Genomic DNA, 19,701 nt, shown 5'->3' with positions numbered 1-19,701 from the left:
CGCAATGATTGTATTTAAATTGAAACATGCAACAACCCCCTGCTGCCTTTGATTGATGAGTTACATGACGAGAAGAACTCCTAGCTGGCTGCCGGCTGGCCTCTAACTCGGAATGTTATTTGATAATACAACGAGTCAAGTGAAAGTGAGAACTACTAGTTGGAGGTTGACTCTTAGAATTATGACTGTAATTGGATCATGGAAATTCCCTAATTTAATTGGCAAGGAACTTCATAGATCATCAAGATCTGGGTTCCAGTCGAGGCTTTAATGACAACTTTACCCTCTTGTATATTTCCAAGCTTATTTTGATGCTCCCGAGCCAAGAAGAAAGGTACGAGATGGACGAACACTGATCAAGACTTGTATGTGCATGTACTTAAATCGAAGCTTTTCGACGATTTGTGCCCAGGGAGTGGTGGTATCTCTCTCATGATTCATTAACCTGAACTGGTTTACTGGACGTTTCCAGGTGAAAGGAAAATACAAATAATATTGTAAATTGCAAGGTTTGCTCAACTATTACTCTGTCTGGGCAGCCCGGTTTGTAAATCATTTTGCAAATTAAAAGCCATGCATACCAAACTCGCTCACTAATAATGCATACGTTCGCTTTCCTAGTTACGACTCACAAGGCTTGCCAATTTTAGATGGAAGGATATTATAGTTGATTAAAAATTCATTGTAAGGTCAAATCAAGGTAGAGCCTGGAGCAGTACGTGGGTGGTTGGTTCGTTCGTTGTTCCGTTGAATGGATGATGATAGTAACGATGACGATGATGAATATATATAGGAATTTTAGTGTATATACAATTATTAACGCTTATGGCTTGGGAATGGCGTAGGTTCGACATGCTTGTAAATGGAGGTGGTTCAGTCACCCTGCAATTTCAACGGATTCCGTTCGAGGCTACGACAAGGACTGTTTTTGTGCCATGGAACGAAATCGTCGTCCTGGACCCAGCTGTTATAATGTCGGTGGGAGGATCGCACAAACGGGTGTCAGCCGAGGATGGGAAAGAGACCAATCAAGAACCCTGCCTTCAACATGATATTGACCTTCTTCGACCCGTGGTTATGTCCTCTTGGTTGCCAGGCATGATTGGGGCTAATCCCGAGCAGAGCGTTGTCTTTGGAGAAAGTCAGGTGAGATTTTATGGCATAGCATAAAATAATGAGTGGTCGTGAGATTGTGGACACACTTCAATAAGGAGTAGTGAGAACAAAATGAAAATATATGTGCTCGAGATTGATTTAATATTCAGAACGTGTAAACAGCTTAATTAAAACATTTAATTAAAACAACAGCTGTCTAGTGGATCTTGTTTTTTGTGGGTGGATGGTACTTGGGCATGTATGTAAGAAGCAATTTGGGTGTATCCAAGTGTGTGACTCAACAAAAGAGCCATGGATTCTTCAATCAAGATCGAGTACCACTCGCACTCCTACATGCACAGTACCCAATAAGAAGTGGTGAAACTCGATCTCAATCCTCTGCTGCTTTCTCACAACTATCGCGATTTCTCTGCTCATGTTGTATGTGATTGAATAGAATGGAAAGAAATGGGAAAGCAGGAGGAGAAAGTTGAAGATGGTCAATGTGTATGAACTCTGTGATGGAAGGAAGAAGTATATATAATTACTTTTTCTTTTCTTTTCCCTGTTCCAGATTTTACAACAGAGCATCGTGATCCCTGGATCCGAGGTTCATTTGGTTTATCAAAGCAGTATGTCTCCTGGTAAGGTTTAGTCTGCCTCCGTTCCGGTTTATTCTGATTATCTAATTTTAATCTTATCAGTTTTTTTACAACTAATTTTTAATAATTTGTTGAGCAAGTAGTCTAAGAGAGACGATGTACGATGATGGTTATTTTTTATGAATGAGAAATTCATGTCGACGATTTTTATCACATTTTCTCAGGCTACTTGGCCACTATCATGATGCAACTTACTGGACCAACAATACCGCCGGGTTTACTCTTGGTCCACTTGAAGATAACCATTGAAGGGGAACTCCATTTCCAAACTTTTGAAGCGGATCCGAATATAACTTACTCGTTCGGATGGAAAAAGAGGAACGTGTACCAACAGAAAGTGTACGGACTTGCTGTGGCGAGAGTGGCAATCGGCTATCAATACGCACAATGCTCCAAATCCGTGTGGACCGTGAGGACGGTGACTCTCAAAGGATTCGATGTGGACATTGCGGACGTTGGAGCGTGGAATTTGGATATTCATCACCATTATAATTTCCACGAGGGTATTCTTCAGAAAGGAGATGGAACTGAAGTGCACTTGAAGGAGATGCCAAAGTATTTAGCTCTTTATTTTCTCTCTCTGCATTTACTGAATGGAAACAGAATTTGCATTGATTTGTAGATTTTAGTACAGTTTGTTGAGGCTGTCGGGCGAAAGTTGTTGAATTTCAGCATACATAATACATTTCTTAAATAATTATGTACGTACAAATAAAATGTACGCATTAGTTAATCTTTAAAGAAAACAGTGACGATAACCTTATATACAAATGCAAAATTTTCATAAAATGAAAGAACGACAAAGCACTTTCTATCGAGAGGAATCATACAAGCGTTCACGTACATAAATTCTCCGTTTTATCACTTTCAGAATTGTGTCAACCATCATGGGTCACAAAGGTCAACAAAGATCTCTGCTTTGTGAACCATGTGAAAATCTCCTGCTTTCACCCATCGACTTGGCCACTGGTCCTGATGGCAGTATTTATGTTGGGGACTTTAACCTCATACGAAGAATCACTCCGGAGAATAAAGTTTACACAGTTCTACAACTGAGGTAAGGAGGATTTTTTTAAGTCGCTCACTACTATCACTCACAATCTCTCTCTTGTTCTCTTCTTGTTTTTGAAAGCGGTGTCCTTTTATTCGTGTTAGTGTGGTATTTTTATATACAAAAGTTTGGATTCAACGGCTCTCAGTTTTAACCATGTGAAAGGTTTGCTGTAAACGAATGTACGAAAGCCGTATGGAATACTGTACGACGGTAGCGGAAGCCTTATGCAAGAACAACATACAGTCTCCGTATGTACGTATGCTGTTCAATTCCATCATTGGGAGAGTTCTTTGAAATATTGTGAAAGTGGGTGACTTTAGAGAGAGTTTGCCGTCGGGGTTATGAGAAGGATCCTGAAAGAGAGAGAGAGAGTGAAAGACGGAGTGGTGGAAATATAATGTTTACATTTGGATGAGATGGTGGTGGCTTTAATCTTGGCTATTGTGCTCCCTTTGTCTAGTGCCACGAAGGTATCTCATCAGTATTTCATGACAATATCGCCTGCGGATGGGCACCTCTATGTCTCTGACTCAGAGAAATACCAGGTTGGTGGAGTGCCATGGTTAATGAAAGACATTACTTCTGGTTGAAGGAGTTAAGTGTCTTTATTTGTGCAGGTTTTGAAAGTAAATTCCATGGAGGAAATTGAAGATCCTCGAGTAAACTGGGTGGCTGTGGTGGGTGCAGGTTCGTAATTTTGATGACCTATCCAAACTACGAATAGTTATTTATCTATTCTTTCTGTAGTCACACTTTCACTGCTCTAAAATTGAGGACACTCTAACGTTTAACTCCATAGGTCTCAAGTGTCTACCTGGTGACTCGGAAAATTGCGGAGATGGATTCAAGGCAAAACTGGCAAAGTTAATTCATCCGAAAGGGATAGCGATCAGTACGGATGGATCCATATACATTGCTGATGGACCTAGCATTCGATTCGTGGACGTGCATGGAGTGATCCATACTCTAGTCGGGAGCCACGGGCACAGGCTGAGTCGACCAAGTGTGGCAACCACGGATTTTGAGTCTTGTCGTCTGCAACGTCAAGACGTGAAAAAAGTTCAGCTCCAGTGGCCCACTAATTTGGCATTAAATCTCGTAGAAAATAGACTGATGTTCATTGATGAAGGAATACTGTTCCAAATCACAGACGATAATCAAGTTGAGCGAGCTTTGAGGTGCGATGCCTCACAGAAAGTGACTCGACCACTCATTGACTTGGCATTCAGCCCAAAGGGTCAGCTTTATTTCGTTTCCGAAGATTCGAATCTCTTTACTGTGAAACGTGATGGAGAGCCATTGCTGTTGATAACAGACAAAGTCGCACCCTATGGACCCAACTCCACCACCGCCTCTTTTCCTTCCTCGGCCTCATCCTCTGCTGATGAAAGACAACAGAATAATTTAAATGCTGGATTTGTGTCCTCACTCAGCATTGGTGCGGATGGGACGATCTACGTTGCTGACCAAGTCAACTTGGAAATTAAGCAAGTCTCGAGTTTTATTCCACTCCCGAATGCCATTGGAGACTGGATTGTTGTGTTCCCAGCAACGGGAGAGATCTACTATTTTAATCGTTATGGCCAGCACACTTTTACAAAGGATATTAAATCAGGGAAAATTCTCTACTCTTTCCTCTACACAAAGAATACGAGTTACGGCAAACTTTCAAAAATAACGGATGCTGCTGAGAATAAGATCCTATTCCTCCGAGACTATTCATCCGTGGTATCGACGATAGAAAATACTCAGGGAAAGAAATGCAATCTCAAGATTAATCATTTGGGACGCCTAGTTCACTTTCAAGAAATGGAAAACTCTGAGGTTAGTTTACTAGCATAAAATATCTATTTCTTTCGGTTAATCATTTTAAACCCACATATACATAAATACTTTCGTTTCGTAAACAAAAATTTAAAATTTAGGGCAATGGCTTATTTTAAGTTACACTTTCAATGCCAACAACAAATGCCAATTTGACCAGAATGACCAGTCTTGAATTTGATTAGCTCTAATGTTTGCTCCACATTTAATTTCCACAGATTCGATTAGAGTACTCTGACGAAGGCCTACTCACTGCAAAAACCACCACCACCGGATTAAGCTCGCTTTATGGCTACGACGGCTACGGTAGGATTCGAACCCTAATTAGCGAAACTGGCGTGATTACCAACTTTGAGTACGAACTAGTCGGAGAGGGTATACAAGTCCGAGTGTCTGACTCTGTCTCAAAACCCTCCGACTTCCTCAAGTACACCATTTTACGCAACGACGAAACATATCAAGTGATAATCAGCAAAGTTAGCACTGGCGACGTGACGCTCAAGAAGAAAGTAATTCAAACAGACATTAAAAATATCAGCTTTTCATTAAAAACCGAGGACGGAGCTGAGATGTCCGGCTTGTCATGGGGCATTTACCCTCTGCTCAAGGAAGCCAACCCACCAATGTTGCTGGAAGGAAATCTAATGCGAGGCCCGTCTCTCCAATACATTACAGACGGAGAAAGCAGTTGGGGCAATAAATTTGAATGGAAATTTGGGCTACTGGGAGATGGAACAAGATCAGCAGAAAGGATTTTGGATCGTCAGATGTTTGTTAATGATAGCCGCATTCTTTCATTAGAGTTTGACCAGTCATTGTCTCGTGAAGTTATTTACAACCGGGATCGGGAACCCGTATTTTTTATCCAGTACGACAAAACAGGACTTCCCCTATACTTTGTCCCCTTTCCAAACAATGACCTCCGATCTTCAATGAACATCACTTACGATCGATTTAATAGAATCGAAAGCTGGAAGTGGGGTCATGGACGTGGTGTTCAAGTAACTTACGGAAGAAATGGATTCGCTACAGAGATGAAAAACTCGCAGGGCACACGCATCCGAACTATTGAATACAACGAGTATGGTCAACCCTCAAAAATTTCCCTGCAATCTGGACGAGCATACGGGTTCAAGTACGACATGTTTGGAGGACTCAAGAGTGTAGAAACTCCAAAGAACACGGTTCATTTTTTCACACTGCAACATTCCATTGGTTTCACAAAGCTAGTCTACCAACCCCCAGGTTACGGGTCCATCAAGAATTCTTTTGTCAAAGTAAGTAAAATTGGTGTTTTGAATGGTATTGTAAAATAGTTCAAAAAATTATGCGTGCAATGTGCTAATATTTTTTTGTCTTTGTCTTTAGTACTTCAATTCCTACGGACTTTTGGAAAGTGTTTGGCTTCCTTCTGAAAGTGGCCGGATTTTGTACGAGTACGACTTTTTGAAACGGCCAACACAGATGCTCTACAGTGAGGGCAAAGTCAGCAGAAAGTACAAGGCAAAAGGTGTGACCATCACTGTGACTGAAAACAGATTTGAAGCAACCTCTCACATATGGACCAACGGAATCCACAAAATAGTTCAGGACAAGAAGGAGTATGGGTCAAAATTGGGACTCTCTGCCTCAAAAATGATGTATGAGTATGACTCCAACTTTAGACCAATTCTTATAAAGGGAAGAATCGGAGGAAATCTACTGGCTGACTTTCCCTTGAGCTATAACTTACGAACTGGGGCTAGAGAGCTTATGGGCAACTTCCGCGTCTCGCAATTGAGCAACAATCAAACCACGACTTTCGATGGAATTGCTGTCTTTTCCAGGGTTGGAGATGAGTACGGCCAACCTCTCCAGTACTCTTTGTCCATCCAGGATACGGAAGTGTTCCGAATGGAGTATGCCTATTATGAAACGACACATAAAATCCGCCATCTTAAGATGACCACCAAGAATGCGGGTCTGCTGCCAATGCGAAACTTTACGTATGATGGGGACGGCCAACTAATTGGCGTAGAATCTACCGAGCCTTGGAAGTTTGAATACGATGCCAATGGGAACTTGCAAAGTTTAGCTTACCGAGGGAATACCATCTCGCTGAAGCATAATGAGCAAGATCGGATCGTTCGATTTGGTGAGAAACAGTACAAATACGACATGGCTGGCAGAGTTTTGCAAAATGCGAGAGAGGAGTTTTTCACCTACAACTCCCTTGGCCATTTGAAACGAATTTGGAAGAATGGGCGGTTTGACGTGGAATACTTCTACGATCATGAAAATCGTCTCGTCGCTCGTAAAGACAACCACGGGAACACGACTCAATTCCTGTACGGTGATGTGACTTTCCCCAAACTGGTCACTCACATTTATAGTCCTCGAGAGAACAGGCTGGTTCATTTGGTGTATGATGAAGTTCAGAGACTGATTTACTTCCAAGTCAATCGCAACCAAAAGTACTATGTATGCAGTGACCACTGCGGCACCCCTCTCCTTATTTTTAATCAATATGGCCAAACTGTGAGGGAACTAAGCAGAAGCCCCTATGGACACATTATCTACGACTCGGACTCTTACTTTTATCTTCCCATCGACTTTTGTGGAGGAATATACGATCAGGTAAATTTGTTCAGTCAACTCATTATTTCTAATTAGTACCCCTCCCTTCCGGCAACGTGAACAGTTTGTCAATTAACAAAATCAAATTAAAATGTATGTGGACAGAAAAAGTGAAAAAAAGCTTAAGGGAAAAAGAAATTATATTAGTTTTTTAACTTTAGTAATCACTGAAGTATTTACTTCAACTGTTGATAATGCGACGAAATGTCCATGCATACATACATATTATAGTGGTGATACGTATCAGCACTTCACTCTGATTTGTCGGATCTAGTCATGATTTCAGTCTGAATTAATTATGACTCCTATCTTGTGATTTTTCTTTCAATAGGTGACTTCATTAGTTCACACGAAGGAAGGCCGAGTCTACGACCCATTGATTGGACAGTTCTTGACTCCAGACTGGGAGAAAACGCTGGAGAAAGTCAAGACTCCAGAGAAATTACATCTTTACCGTATGAGTGGAAATGATCCCATCAATCTCCACGAATCTACCCCAGCTTTTGGTACGTATTCATTAATGCCTTCCTTTGAGATCTGATTAAGAAGGATGATGGGATGGTTTGATGACTACTGCTTACTTTGGCGAGTGGTACAAATACAAATACGTAGTAAAGAGCTTGCTTCTTCAAGTCCAGATTTAATACGTCGAATCAAATTTTTTGCAAAAAATCCTACGTAACTAATTGCACTCACCAAAGGAGTATTACATAAGAGTACCATTTGAATGCATCCCGAATGTCTTACATAAGTTGGTAATTGAGAGAAAGTGTCTCGCCGGAGTAAAAGTAATTATTTCTAGCCTTTCCTCCTTCCCTGATTTCAGATCATCATAGTTGGCTGCAGCATTTGGGCTACAACTTGGAATCATTAGGTGAGACATGTTATATAAAGCTAAATATACTAATGTTTAGGTACGCATATACTTGGTATAGACTTGATCGAGTTTCTTATTCACTAGCTCCACAAATGTTCAAGAATCTTGGAGTGATAAATCAGAGGCGGGACTCTCCGGTGGTCGTCTCCGGACTGGAAAGCAGAGTGCTGGAGAAGACATTCGACATCCCACATCTCGGATATCCCGGCAGTGTCGTTACAAAGTCTACACTAGTTCCCGATCCTGCCGGTGTAATATCTCGTAAGTATATGTACTCTTACACAAGTCTCAATGAAAAGTATGAATTGTGGGGGAGACTTTTGCCAGCTCAAATAAATATGAAATCTCTCTTGTACCAAATGATCCAGGTTGTTAATAAGTTTTCTTTTCCTTTTCAGAAATTGACCCTCCATTGGGGAAAAGTATGCTATTAAGTAGAACAGCAGATGGAAAAGCGATGATTTCTTGTCCATTCTGCGCCTCCAATAGAATATATCGAGATGTTTTCACACTCATTTTGAATGGGAGTGAATTTCTCAAGTATGTGTCTCACTCTCCGTCCCAAGACACTTTCCATTTTGCCAAAAAGGAGCTCTGGAAAGCATCAGATGACTTGGCTGAGGTAACGTTTGAGTTTTTACGTTTGATAGTTTACAACAGATAACTGTAAATGATCAGGTATATCTTTGAGTGAACTTGTCAGTATTTTGGATAACAACAAATAACAAGTAGGAACGACTAGGAACTGAATTTATTAAATAATATAAATGGTATAGATGACATTCAGGTAAGCGTATATAGGATTAGATAAACTTTAAACACAAATCCTACTTCTGTGTATCAATTCTATGTACTAATTCATATAGTATACGTAAATATTAATTATTCAAAAAGTATGTTATAATTCATTTCAACAAACGATTTGGATTTACCGTATCGAACACTAGCTTGAAATTTATGTTCTCAACATCAAAATTTAGAATGTCAATCTTTAGCTTTTGACTGCACAAATACTCGACAATAATCTTTAACTGATCAAGATGAATAGTTGACCAGATTCTATCATTCTCGATTCGGACATTTTCCATTTGAATCTTGCGATTGTCCAGTGTTCCTCCCAGAATTTGACAAAATGCCACTGCAACTTGTGCCACTCCTTCCATCACATCAGTCTCACTAGTTCCCTCAAAAACTTGGAAGAGTCCATATCCGGTATCATTTGCAGGGTGACGTTTACTGATTGGAGTGTGACGGTGAGCTGCATCGTGTGTGGTTTTACCCACATAAACTTCTGTCACCGTGTCACTCCGTTCAGCGAACTAAAATAATTCATCGTTATGTTAATAGAGCTATTTTATGATGACATTGATAAGTATTTATTTTACCTTCATATACACCCACTTGTCCGTTACTAGCCTTCGGATTCCAGTGCAAGGGATCAATGGTGATTGGTCGGGATTCGGAAGTTGAGATTTCCCTTCTAGTCCAATTGAAATGTTCATCTCCTGTAGGAGTTGACGAACAAGATCCCAACGAATTCGATCAATTGTAAAACGTTCCTTTATTAGCATCAATTTTTTCTGGGGTTCTGCTTCTGTGGTATTAATTATTTGGAAAATGAGATGCACTGCAAATCCCAATGTTTGGAAAAAAATTCTAGCTTCATCCTCTCCTTTCACTTTCCATTCCATCACACTTATCCAGATAGGTTTTGATTCTTTGGCTTTTCTTTGTTGGATGTACCTGTTTTCTGCTTTGCACCATGTTTCCATCCCCAAACTTGTCTCAAAATCCATCATGAAGTCAGGCTTATGGGACTTACTTGCGACTAAAACGTAACTTTGGACGTCTTTGTTTTGACTATCTCTCTTCAACCAAATTGTAGTTGTCGACGTTGGATCGTGTTCTCGACATTTATAGTTGGCGGTGGCTTGTTTCCAACAATGTTTTTGGTGACAAATATGTTTGAGTAAATTGTTCGAATCCCGAAATTGAATTTGTCCCGATGTCAATCCCACTTTTGTATTTACCGTTTCAGCTTTGTTATTTGTCCAAGTCACAGTAACCGTCTGCCCAGAACGCAAAAGTGTGTCCATTTCCTCGTCCACGTCTTTGAACATTTCTTCATCTTGAGTGTACCCCAATCTTCTTTTAACGTAATTGAATATCGCCCTCATTGTGGTTTTTTGTGCTGGAATAAGAGATGTGATTGGTCGTGGAACGAACTTATTCAGCACAAATCGCGAGGGGTGTACTTCCAGTTGAGGTTCATCATCATCTTGACCAGCAGTCAGTGGTAAAACTTCTAAAATTGAAAAGAAACAAGATTTGATAAGATGATTGAAAAAGAATGAAACGGAAAAAGAAAAACAACGATATTAAAAAGATTTGTTAACTGATTTCAACACCAACTTACTTTTAATGATGACCAACTGTCCATGTTCATCTTCAAAGAAAAATTTGGTTGGTTGGATGCCCGAATCTGGGAGATCGATTTCAACTTCAAATTTCTGTTGTTTCGGAGATGGCTCCATTTTATTTTGAAATTTGAAGGGGAGACAGTTCACAAGTATAGAGACACTGGAGTGCATAGGTAGCAAAGTTGGACAGGGAGGATCATGTTATGTCGCTTGAAAAGCCTGGTCAATGACTGAGCGGGTAGGCAATGGTTTTTCATCAAATGGTTTTTGAAATAAGTATATATTTTTTTCTCTTTCTACAGCTCAAAAGAATCGGTGGCCAAGTTAATGTAACTGTGCACGACCAGTCCACAGAAAGTCAAATGATTCATGTAAAAATTGCCATGTCAGGAGCAGTTATTTCAGGTAAGAATTTTTTGAGTGTGGCTTGGAATGCTAGGTTGAAATACTAGGTTTTGAGATAATGTACCTTTCATGCATATTTGAAGTTGTATTCCATATAATGAAAAATAAATAATATGCATTTCATGTATCCATTTCAGTCAAATACGGGTTAACTGGCCCCAGAGAAGAAAGTCGACTCATTCATCATGCCAAAGGAGTTGCAGGGAGGAAAGCCTGGATGAACGTGAAGGAACTCATTGCTGCTGGATTTCCCGTCCCCGAGTTTACCATTGCAGAGAAGGAAGACATCCTGACCAACGGACACCTCCCCACCCATCATCACGAGTTTGTCCATGATCCCGACGAAATCCCCTTCTTCGCAGATGACCCCCTCAACGTTCGCATCATCAAAAAGTCAAAGTCCCAGCGAAGTCGGAACAACAGCAGCACAAGTCGGTAGAATAATAATCATCTATTATTATTGCTCCTACCCCCTTCTCAGTGTCTTCCGCTCCCTCCATTAAGAAGAAAGAAACTCTGGCGAAATCCATACCACTAACTTTGATCGTGTTGCTCCTGTGTCAAAATCTAATGTAGCGATGTGATCAAACTCACAGCCGGTTATTGTACCTTATTGCATTAGGATAACACAAAGAAAATTAATAATTGTATCGGTAGCAGGTCTCGCAATTAGGTAACAAAAATGTAACGCCAAACCGATATGTACATAATATTAGTAATACTTGTGAGGAATCATTATTATCAGCCTCTCAAACTAAATGTTGTACTGCTGCTAACTAATTATAGCAAAGGAATACTTTTCCGTTACCCAGATATGTATAGTACATAGTTAATTGTTGTTGTTGTACATTTAATAATACGCAGCTTTGATTTTACAAACCTACTTCAAGGACCAAATCAGAAAAGTTGTGAATGTTTCACTATAGTCAAAGTCAATCTTATAATTTTAAAATAAATACGCAAGTTTATTATACTCTGAACATTACAACGGACAAGTAAACAAATAAGAACTTAAAAGTCAAAACCTAGTCGGCATATTTCCCAAATTCATGTATGTATCATACATGAATGTATCCCAAAGATTTGCAAGTTGCGTCACTATGAACGATTCCTTGTAGTAATTCCAATCTCGAGTACATATTTCACTGCAACTCAGCAGCACAATCTTTGTCAAGTCGAGTTTTCATGTATGAAGCGGGTTTTACCATAAAATTAGTTAATTTGGTGTATTTTTTCACTTGTCGCATGAACATGGCCAAACTAATTATGATCATAAATGTGGAATATGTCACAGTGCGGTTCTAAAATACAATCATGTAACGAGCATATAATGATGATGTTATATATTATTATATTGTACGTTTTAATTGTATTTATGTAGCATAGTAAATAGTTACATACACTACATAACCATTTGTAAATGTTAGACATACATAATACCAACGGTTATTTATGATAGCCTATTGTTGCTGTTGTAACCCTTATAAATGTTTAATTTTGTGAAAATGTATTGTCTCCACATTACAAGAAACGTTGCCATATACATAAAAAATACATATTATGCTAGTGGTAATATTGAAAAAATCCTCTTTATTAGAATCAATTAGTACTCTTTAAATGTCGTTTCTTATTGTTGAACGCCCATTATTCAATACTTGCTGATGTACTTTTATACTGTAAATTGTTGCAGATGTAAACTAGATAAATGTTGATACGGTATTGCAATCAGATTGTATTGTTGTTGTGGAATGAATTGACATTGCAAATTAAGATAACAGATAGAACTACTACTCTTTTTATTCGGTGATAATAACCACGATGGTATTTATGAAGCTTAATGATATTGGACTCGCTGAGATTAAATTGATGCGTAGGATACGTATTTAAAAGAGTCTGTTCTGTGAAGAGTGAAGAAACCTTTCTATCTGTCTGAGAAATGTCAACTTTCTAGCCAAATTAATAAAATATTAGTTAGGATACAAAATTAGAAATACATAAATAGATACACTAATTGCTTTGGTTTGGTAATTTGAGAACCTACTGTACATAAGTTAACAAGTAAAAATTACGAAACTTAAGCGCGCATAACTGTTAAGTTATTATATTTAATAGCCGGATTTATAAAAGTGCTGTTGTGAATCTTAATTTGTATTATCCGTGGGAAATTGTGCGTGTGTAAATCTTTCCGTAATTTTTGATGAACTATATATGTAAATGTCAATTTGAATGAAAACTTGCCCATCATAAGTGCTGAATCGTTATCAAGATACATAAAACTATTATTCTAACTCTAACTGTTTATGCCTATATGTGAAAAAGAAGATGAATGAATGGACATTTTGTATTTTCAAACTGAATAGCAGATATGATGATGACGCGTGTTTAATGTTACACAACAAACAGTTATTCTGAATGCAAATCTAAATATATGTAAAAGTCATTAGCACACACACACATATATATACAATAACTCTTTACTTGTTTTATATAAAAACTGGTCTATGCTATTTAATTACCAATGTATTTAAGTGGTTGATAACGTTGATGATGGGCAAGCGCCACACAAAACAAAGATTTTCGACTTGGAAGAAAGAAAGAAAAGATATGACAATTGCCTTTGTTTAGTGAATAATTGTCCAGAATGAAGGAATTGTTTCATCATTATCATGAGTTTTTTGTTCATGCTAGTTAGATTGAAATGTACTACTACTGCCGTATTAACGAGAAATATATGGTATCTATTAAAAATTTATTGTTTGCAGAATTGACATTCCACTTACTTTTAATACACAATTATTATGCATAACCAGTCATATGTAAATAGCCACCTGTACGAAAATGGTTGACATCATTTCATAGAATATCACACAAATACGTATAAATTGTTGTGGGGTGGCTTTTTTCGTATTCATTGATTGCATCCTGTTCTCCAGTTACCTATAAACCGGGGGTTTGACCTTGTATGCCCGTTTCCATATCTCGCATAAGCAAACTGTCGAATGGAATCTGTAGAAAATAGCGAGGGGCATCGAAATGTGGGTTATAATGGTCCTGAAATATGCAAATCATAGTTAGACAAACTTTTGCATAATATAAACAGTAGCGTTTTCAACTTACCATGCCCAAACGCCATAAAATTTCAACTGCGTAAATTTAGAAGAGCATATTTAATTATTTCAGAATATCAAAAATTCATTGTAAAAAAATCTAGTCAGTCTCAATTTTCATACATACATACCTGCACCGGATGAGAATCTGCTCTGGATTTTTCCAGTGTGTTGATCGCCCACATGGCCAAGTTGGTCACGAGGAGGAAAGTGACCACTTCTCTGCCCGGTTTCCTTCTCGCTTGTTCAGAAGTAGCTGCGGACCTTTTAGATGCATCCAGAATAAACAAGGTTTGGACCAAGAGTTGAATCAAGGACGACAATGCGGTCACCAGAACCAACGCTGTGTTCTTCTTCATGGTAAAGTGCCCTCCGATAATTGTAAAGACGTTGTAAATAAAAGACCCAGTTTGTGCCACGATTAGCAAGATGTTGTCAAGCTCTAGATTTCGACTTCTGACATATCTCAGTTCGCGCATCTATAAAATAATTTTACGTTTTAACTACCATTTTTTAATTATGCCCATTGTCAAATGGAGGACCTGACACATTCCTATGAGGACTGCCACCGTTGTCATCGTGTACAATACAAATTCTGTAATGTTCACTTCCAAAACGGCCAAAGCTTGATAACCAGGTCGAGTTATTAGCACAAAGAAAAGGATCAGACTGATTATTGTCATGACCAGCACAAATATTCCTAGAAACAGTCCTTTGTTGGCACGAGCGCAATCTCTACGTATCCAAATTTGGAAATTTAAACAAATTTTTCCGTACATCAATTAAAAGAAAAACTTCTTACACTGAATAATGATGAGGAGACCTTTTGGGGAGATGCTGTAAAAATAAGTATTAAATTACATTCTTTTGCATTTAATTCATCTACATATCACACTGACCATTTGGTGAAACGGTCCATGAGGAAGCCGTTTGTTGTTAATCTTGGCCATGCTTTTCCACATCTACACATGTACGTATGAATTTATTAGGGTTGCAGATGATGAAATTGGTTCATAAACTTATATCCGTACAACGTATAATATCGCAGCGCATATGAGACTATATTCGATTGAACACGGGAAGAGAAATGGGGACGCATTCTGCACCAAATTGCCCATAATGTCTGATCTTCTACATTCAAGAAAGGAGTAGGGACCCTTGAGACCTCTTCGCACTCGAGAATTGACCTCCATTGCAGAGACCAACGTGGCCATCGTGCTATTCGAGGAAATATCCACAAATCCTCCACTCGCATGAGATGACGTTGTGGGTGGAGACAGAAGTGGGGAAGTAGTCGTGGTAGCTGTCGGACTTGAAGAAGCTGAATTAGTTGGAGTGAAAATTGGATGTGCATATTCCTGCAGGTGTGGTTTTGAGTGAGATCCGCTGATTGGGTTCGGATATGTGATGGTCCCATTGTCCGGATTGTAAAACATTAAAATCTCGTGTCGCGTTTCCTGTACCAAAACGTTTAACCAAACGCACAAGTTTGTTCCTATCATGTGCATTAACCCAAAATGAGCACCCAACTCCAGTTTGTAAACGACCATTTTCGAATTGAGGAAGATAAAGTACATCTGCATGAAGGTGAAAATCATCCGAACGGCCGGTGTTAGGGCAATCATAAAGTTATGACATTTTGTGTCTGGATCAAGTTCAAAGTACTGTCCAAACTCTAAGCCACTGTAAATCATGCTACCAATTCCGAAAGCTGAAAATAGAGCATGTAAAAAATATATGTATTACATACTCGTAAAAATGAATCATTCGTTCCTGATTCTTACCCACTGCTCCCATTCGGAGGTAAAAGCTGCCAAAATGAATACGTTGCTTATTAGAATGGTCCAAGTTGGCTTCCGTATCGTAGTGGTGATTGTGGTCAACGCTGCCACTTGCACATTCTGTTGTAAATATTTAATACTTTAGTGAAATTTTATTTCGAGGGTTACATAATTTTTTAAAGGAATTTCTGTACCTTCAGAATCAGAAGATACGTCTCGAGGAGGACTGGCGGCAGTCGAATTCCCTGACGTCAATCGGGACTTCATGGTGCTGATACCTTTTCATTTGAGGAAAGCACTAATATTAGTTCTAATTTGGTATTTGGTAGCATTATTGTTGTGGACCTACGTTGTAAAGTGCATCGCATGGAACGAGTTGCTTTTTGTCGCATCATATTCCCATAAATACAAATCATGAATGTGATGCTTCCAAAATACAAGTAGAGATAAAATCCCTGAAATTAATAAAGTGTAAAGTGCAGGACGTTAACAAATTCGTATTTAAGAAGTAACGATGTAGTCTTCAATTAATTACGTTCCATGTCCTCACATTGTCCGAGTACGTACATTTCAACATGAAATCAATTATCCATTGCATGGGCAATTTTTTTATGGCAGACTATTGCATGACCAGCAGACGCTATTGTTGGTGTGCAATATGAGACTTTCAAAGCGTACATACATACGGATAAGCAAATTATTGTTATGAAAGTCAAGGACCACTTAATGATGATCGCATCATGAATTAATTGTTCATCTTGAATAAATCAGTCTAATTGCCTCTTCCTGACTATACATGTGCATAGTTAGCATTGATTTCATGGAAAATTTGGAATTAAGCGACACTTGCACTTTGATTTCATAAAATCAAGGTCGGTGCATTGTAACCATAAAGTAAATTGCCTAGATCCTTCAGTAATCAATTGTTCTTGCTTTCATGACATTTGTAAGCTGCACATGCAGCAGCGTAACTCTTTCTTTCAATTGGTACTACGAATATTCAAGCCGTTACAATGTAATTAGTAACTCTGTCAATCAGATAAGAACGACTCCTATGACGTTAAAGACGTCATACGACGTGGAGAAGTCTCTCCGAAAAATAAATATAACGCAACATGTAAACCACCATTTTGCAGCATTATGATTGATTGTGTATACTTACATCATAAAACGATGGAGGAATGTAGGTAGAAATAACTTCAGCCATTGGAAACGCTATTCCCATCACCACCAATAACTTTCCATAAAGAGCTGACACTATCAGTCCAAGGTTTTGACTGCAATCGGAAATAATTACAAAGTGAGTGGATTATTTAAATGCGAATCTTTGAATCAGAGCTTGTTAAGTAATTTCATTCCAAACCATTTCTTTGCTGAATAATTTCTTATGCGTTCGCCATGAATATTCATTAACGGTTAGAATTTGGCAACAACAAGTCCAAAGTACTATTGACGACCAAGAATACAGTGAATTAGTAAATTCATGCTTACTTACTTCCCCCTGTGTTTGGAAGCTTTGACCGGATCCAAGAGATCTGAATGGTCATCCTTCGGACATGGAACCATGGTAAAGTGTTTTCTGGGGGTTAGCGGGGACGACTCGATGGAAAGTGGTGACGAGTACAAGTTCTGTTCATCGTCCAACAAAGGGATTTTTACTGGGAGTTGGTCACTAAAATGGCCACATTCGTTCTGAGATGTTAAGGAGGAAGAAATGGACGGTCCAGCGTCATCCATGCACCTCGCCGTAGATTCCGAGCGGCGTCCTCTTGAAGATGTCGCCCAGGTTTCTGAACTCGTATTCGTACTGCTGCTTGTCGAGTTTGCTGTTTCTTCCTCTAAGGGAGGAGTGTGAGATTCTTCCATGTCTGGTCGAGAAATTAAGGTCATTTCTGTCCCGTTTTGCTCAAGAATGGGTGACTTAATCCGTTCGAGGGGAAGATGAGATCCTGAACTTGGGACGATGGAGCTAATGAGCTCACAAGTAGTTGTAGGATTTGCAAATGGAGATGCAATGTTGTTACCCCCACCAGCACCACGACCAACCCATCTACATCAAGATCCAACAACAAGCGATTTTGTAGTCTCGTCATGATAATTATGTAGTAAATACTGATAAAAAGATTCAATCTGGCTGGTGAAAATACATTGGAACTGGAAATTGCTGTCATTTTGAACTTTAATTAAAATGTAGATCACGCAACAAGCCAGTGACATGATCAAGTTACAATCGTGTTCACCCTTTCTTCTCTTCTTGTCGGATGCATGTGAATTATAAAATGTGCACAAAATGATATAATTTACCCTCAATTGCATTCAACGGTGGTATTCGAAAGTACAAATGTACATTTACGTGCATTCTTCTAAACAAGGGCTGAAATTACTCTTGGCATGAAAACTTATATATTTTTATAGAAATGCACAAATTTGACTCCGACTAAACTCAACCCTTAGTGATCATAATGTCACGAATAGCAGACACAAAATTGCATGCATTTCCAAACGCATGCAAAATATTTAAAACAAATAGTCAACACAGTTGTGAACGAGGTGTGTTACATGCATAGATCGCATGGCTAATTATATTTGTGACCTTTGAGCACGCGTTGGAAGGTATGTAAGAGATTCAAAATTTATGGCAAGATCAATTTTAGAGTCAAAAGTAACTCGTTTATGCAAATGAATACGAGCCAACGGCACAGAATTTATAATGAGCAAACCTCGTTTAACTTAACCCTAGGACAAGGATTAGTTTGTATGCCGTGCTAAACGTTAAACTAACTGACCGGTAACATCTTCAAGGTGTTAACTGGATGAATTACATAAATTTTATAGGTGACAGGTAAAAGAGGTAAAGTGAGATATCGTAAGAGTAGGGAATCACATAAGTCAATTTGAGATATTGTGTCGTAAAATATTATACAAATTATGCATATACTACTGCAATATATATGAAATAAATATCTTCAATTTATTACCCCGGAAGTGATCCGGATCGAATGCGATGAAAGATTCTGGACACTGAATTGTGACGCCTGTCATTTGCATTGACATCTTCAAGATGAGCCAGTTTTGGGCTCCAGGCACTCATTTTGTCACAACAGACTAAGGCGCTGATTGTTAACAGATTGGAATTACGTTGGCTCCAAAATTAGAAAATTTCGGAAAATTATAGAAGGAATCCTGAATGAATTTTCTTGTAATTGATTTTGTAGATATGATAGCACTATATATCAATTTCGATTAATACTTGTCTCAATTTCACAATTAAATCCAGTTTTGAAGACTCTTCTCAACTACAACAAAGTAAAACACGGTAAAAAAAAGTTATGGGCTACAAGTGTCGTAAAATGGCACGCACGACTGGCTGGGTCTGAAGCACTCGTACTATTGACTTGAAGATTCAAAACTATTATTTGGCCACTGTTGACTGACTGTCTATTACTTACTGCACTGATATTTTGGCATATAGCGTCCAAATAGCCGACGAATAGTTCCAAAGATTTACACACGCATATACATACAAGTATAATCATTAAGTCTATTTCGTATACATCCATAATGCATATTTAATCGCTCGAACCCGTTTCTTGTTTTCATTCGTATTTTCGTATGCCACATGTGCATAGTAAAAGAAATGCATAAGATGAGACAGATAACACTTAAAACAATTTGTAAATAGATCAAACAGATCACGAAAAGTCTGGTAGGATTTGCATGCATGAAATCTTTCAGCGCAGTCATTCTAACATAATGCAAATGCTACCGTCAACCGTAGAAAATATGTGATGACATTAAAACTTGAGATTTGAGAGTGAGTCATTATCGTCATTATCGTCAATTCATATGGACATTTCATT

The 19,701-nt window shown here is 38.6% G+C and overlaps 2 protein-coding genes across 4 annotated transcripts in view; one reads left to right on the top strand and one right to left on the bottom strand.

Moving 5' to 3' along the window:
• The window catches only part of LOC110850896 (teneurin-a), a 124,281-nt gene extending 110,576 nt beyond the window's left edge, over positions 1-13,705 (top strand). For all 3 annotated transcript variants that reach the window (XM_035852570.1, XM_035852571.1, XM_035852569.1), the window contains 15 exons: positions 846-1,146; positions 1,670-1,739; positions 1,922-2,312; positions 2,629-2,814; positions 3,272-3,356; positions 3,429-3,498; positions 3,611-4,635; positions 4,854-5,912; positions 6,004-7,251; positions 7,583-7,757; positions 8,078-8,125; positions 8,213-8,389; positions 8,527-8,750; positions 10,851-10,953; positions 11,091-13,705. In XM_035852570.1, coding sequence (XP_035708463.1) covers positions 846-1,146; positions 1,670-1,739; positions 1,922-2,312; positions 2,629-2,814; positions 3,272-3,356; positions 3,429-3,498; positions 3,611-4,635; positions 4,854-5,912; positions 6,004-7,251; positions 7,583-7,757; positions 8,078-8,125; positions 8,213-8,389; positions 8,527-8,750; positions 10,851-10,953; positions 11,091-11,392 — 5,464 coding nt within the window. In that variant the 3' untranslated portion in view covers positions 11,393-13,705. The remainder of the gene's footprint in view (positions 1-845; positions 1,147-1,669; positions 1,740-1,921; positions 2,313-2,628; positions 2,815-3,271; positions 3,357-3,428; positions 3,499-3,610; positions 4,636-4,853; positions 5,913-6,003; positions 7,252-7,582; positions 7,758-8,077; positions 8,126-8,212; positions 8,390-8,526; positions 8,751-10,850; positions 10,954-11,090) is intronic.
• On the bottom strand, positions 13,684-19,218 carry LOC110850895 (proton channel OtopLc). Its single transcript, XM_035852572.1, has 13 exons — positions 18,820-19,218; positions 17,337-17,891; positions 17,004-17,118; positions 16,191-16,296; positions 16,036-16,119; positions 15,845-15,961; positions 15,092-15,771; positions 14,960-15,022; positions 14,863-14,897; positions 14,603-14,795; positions 14,192-14,539; positions 14,071-14,096; positions 13,684-14,004 (listed from the first exon to the last, which is right to left on the bottom strand). The coding sequence occupies exons 1-13, from the start codon at positions 18,930-18,932 to the stop codon at positions 13,887-13,889; spliced, it is 2,553 nt and encodes an 850-aa protein (XP_035708465.1). The 5' UTR covers positions 18,933-19,218; the 3' UTR covers positions 13,684-13,886.
• Between the last annotated feature and the right edge of the window lie 483 nt (positions 19,219-19,701).

This window comes from Folsomia candida, unplaced genomic scaffold (assembly GCF_002217175.1).
Source record: "Folsomia candida strain VU population unplaced genomic scaffold, ASM221717v1 Fcan01_Sc006, whole genome shotgun sequence".
Classification (NCBI taxonomy): domain Eukaryota; kingdom Metazoa; phylum Arthropoda; class Collembola; order Entomobryomorpha; family Isotomidae; genus Folsomia; species Folsomia candida.
Note: the sequence above shows the minus strand (reverse complement) of the source record. Positions and strands in the feature narration are given on the sequence as shown.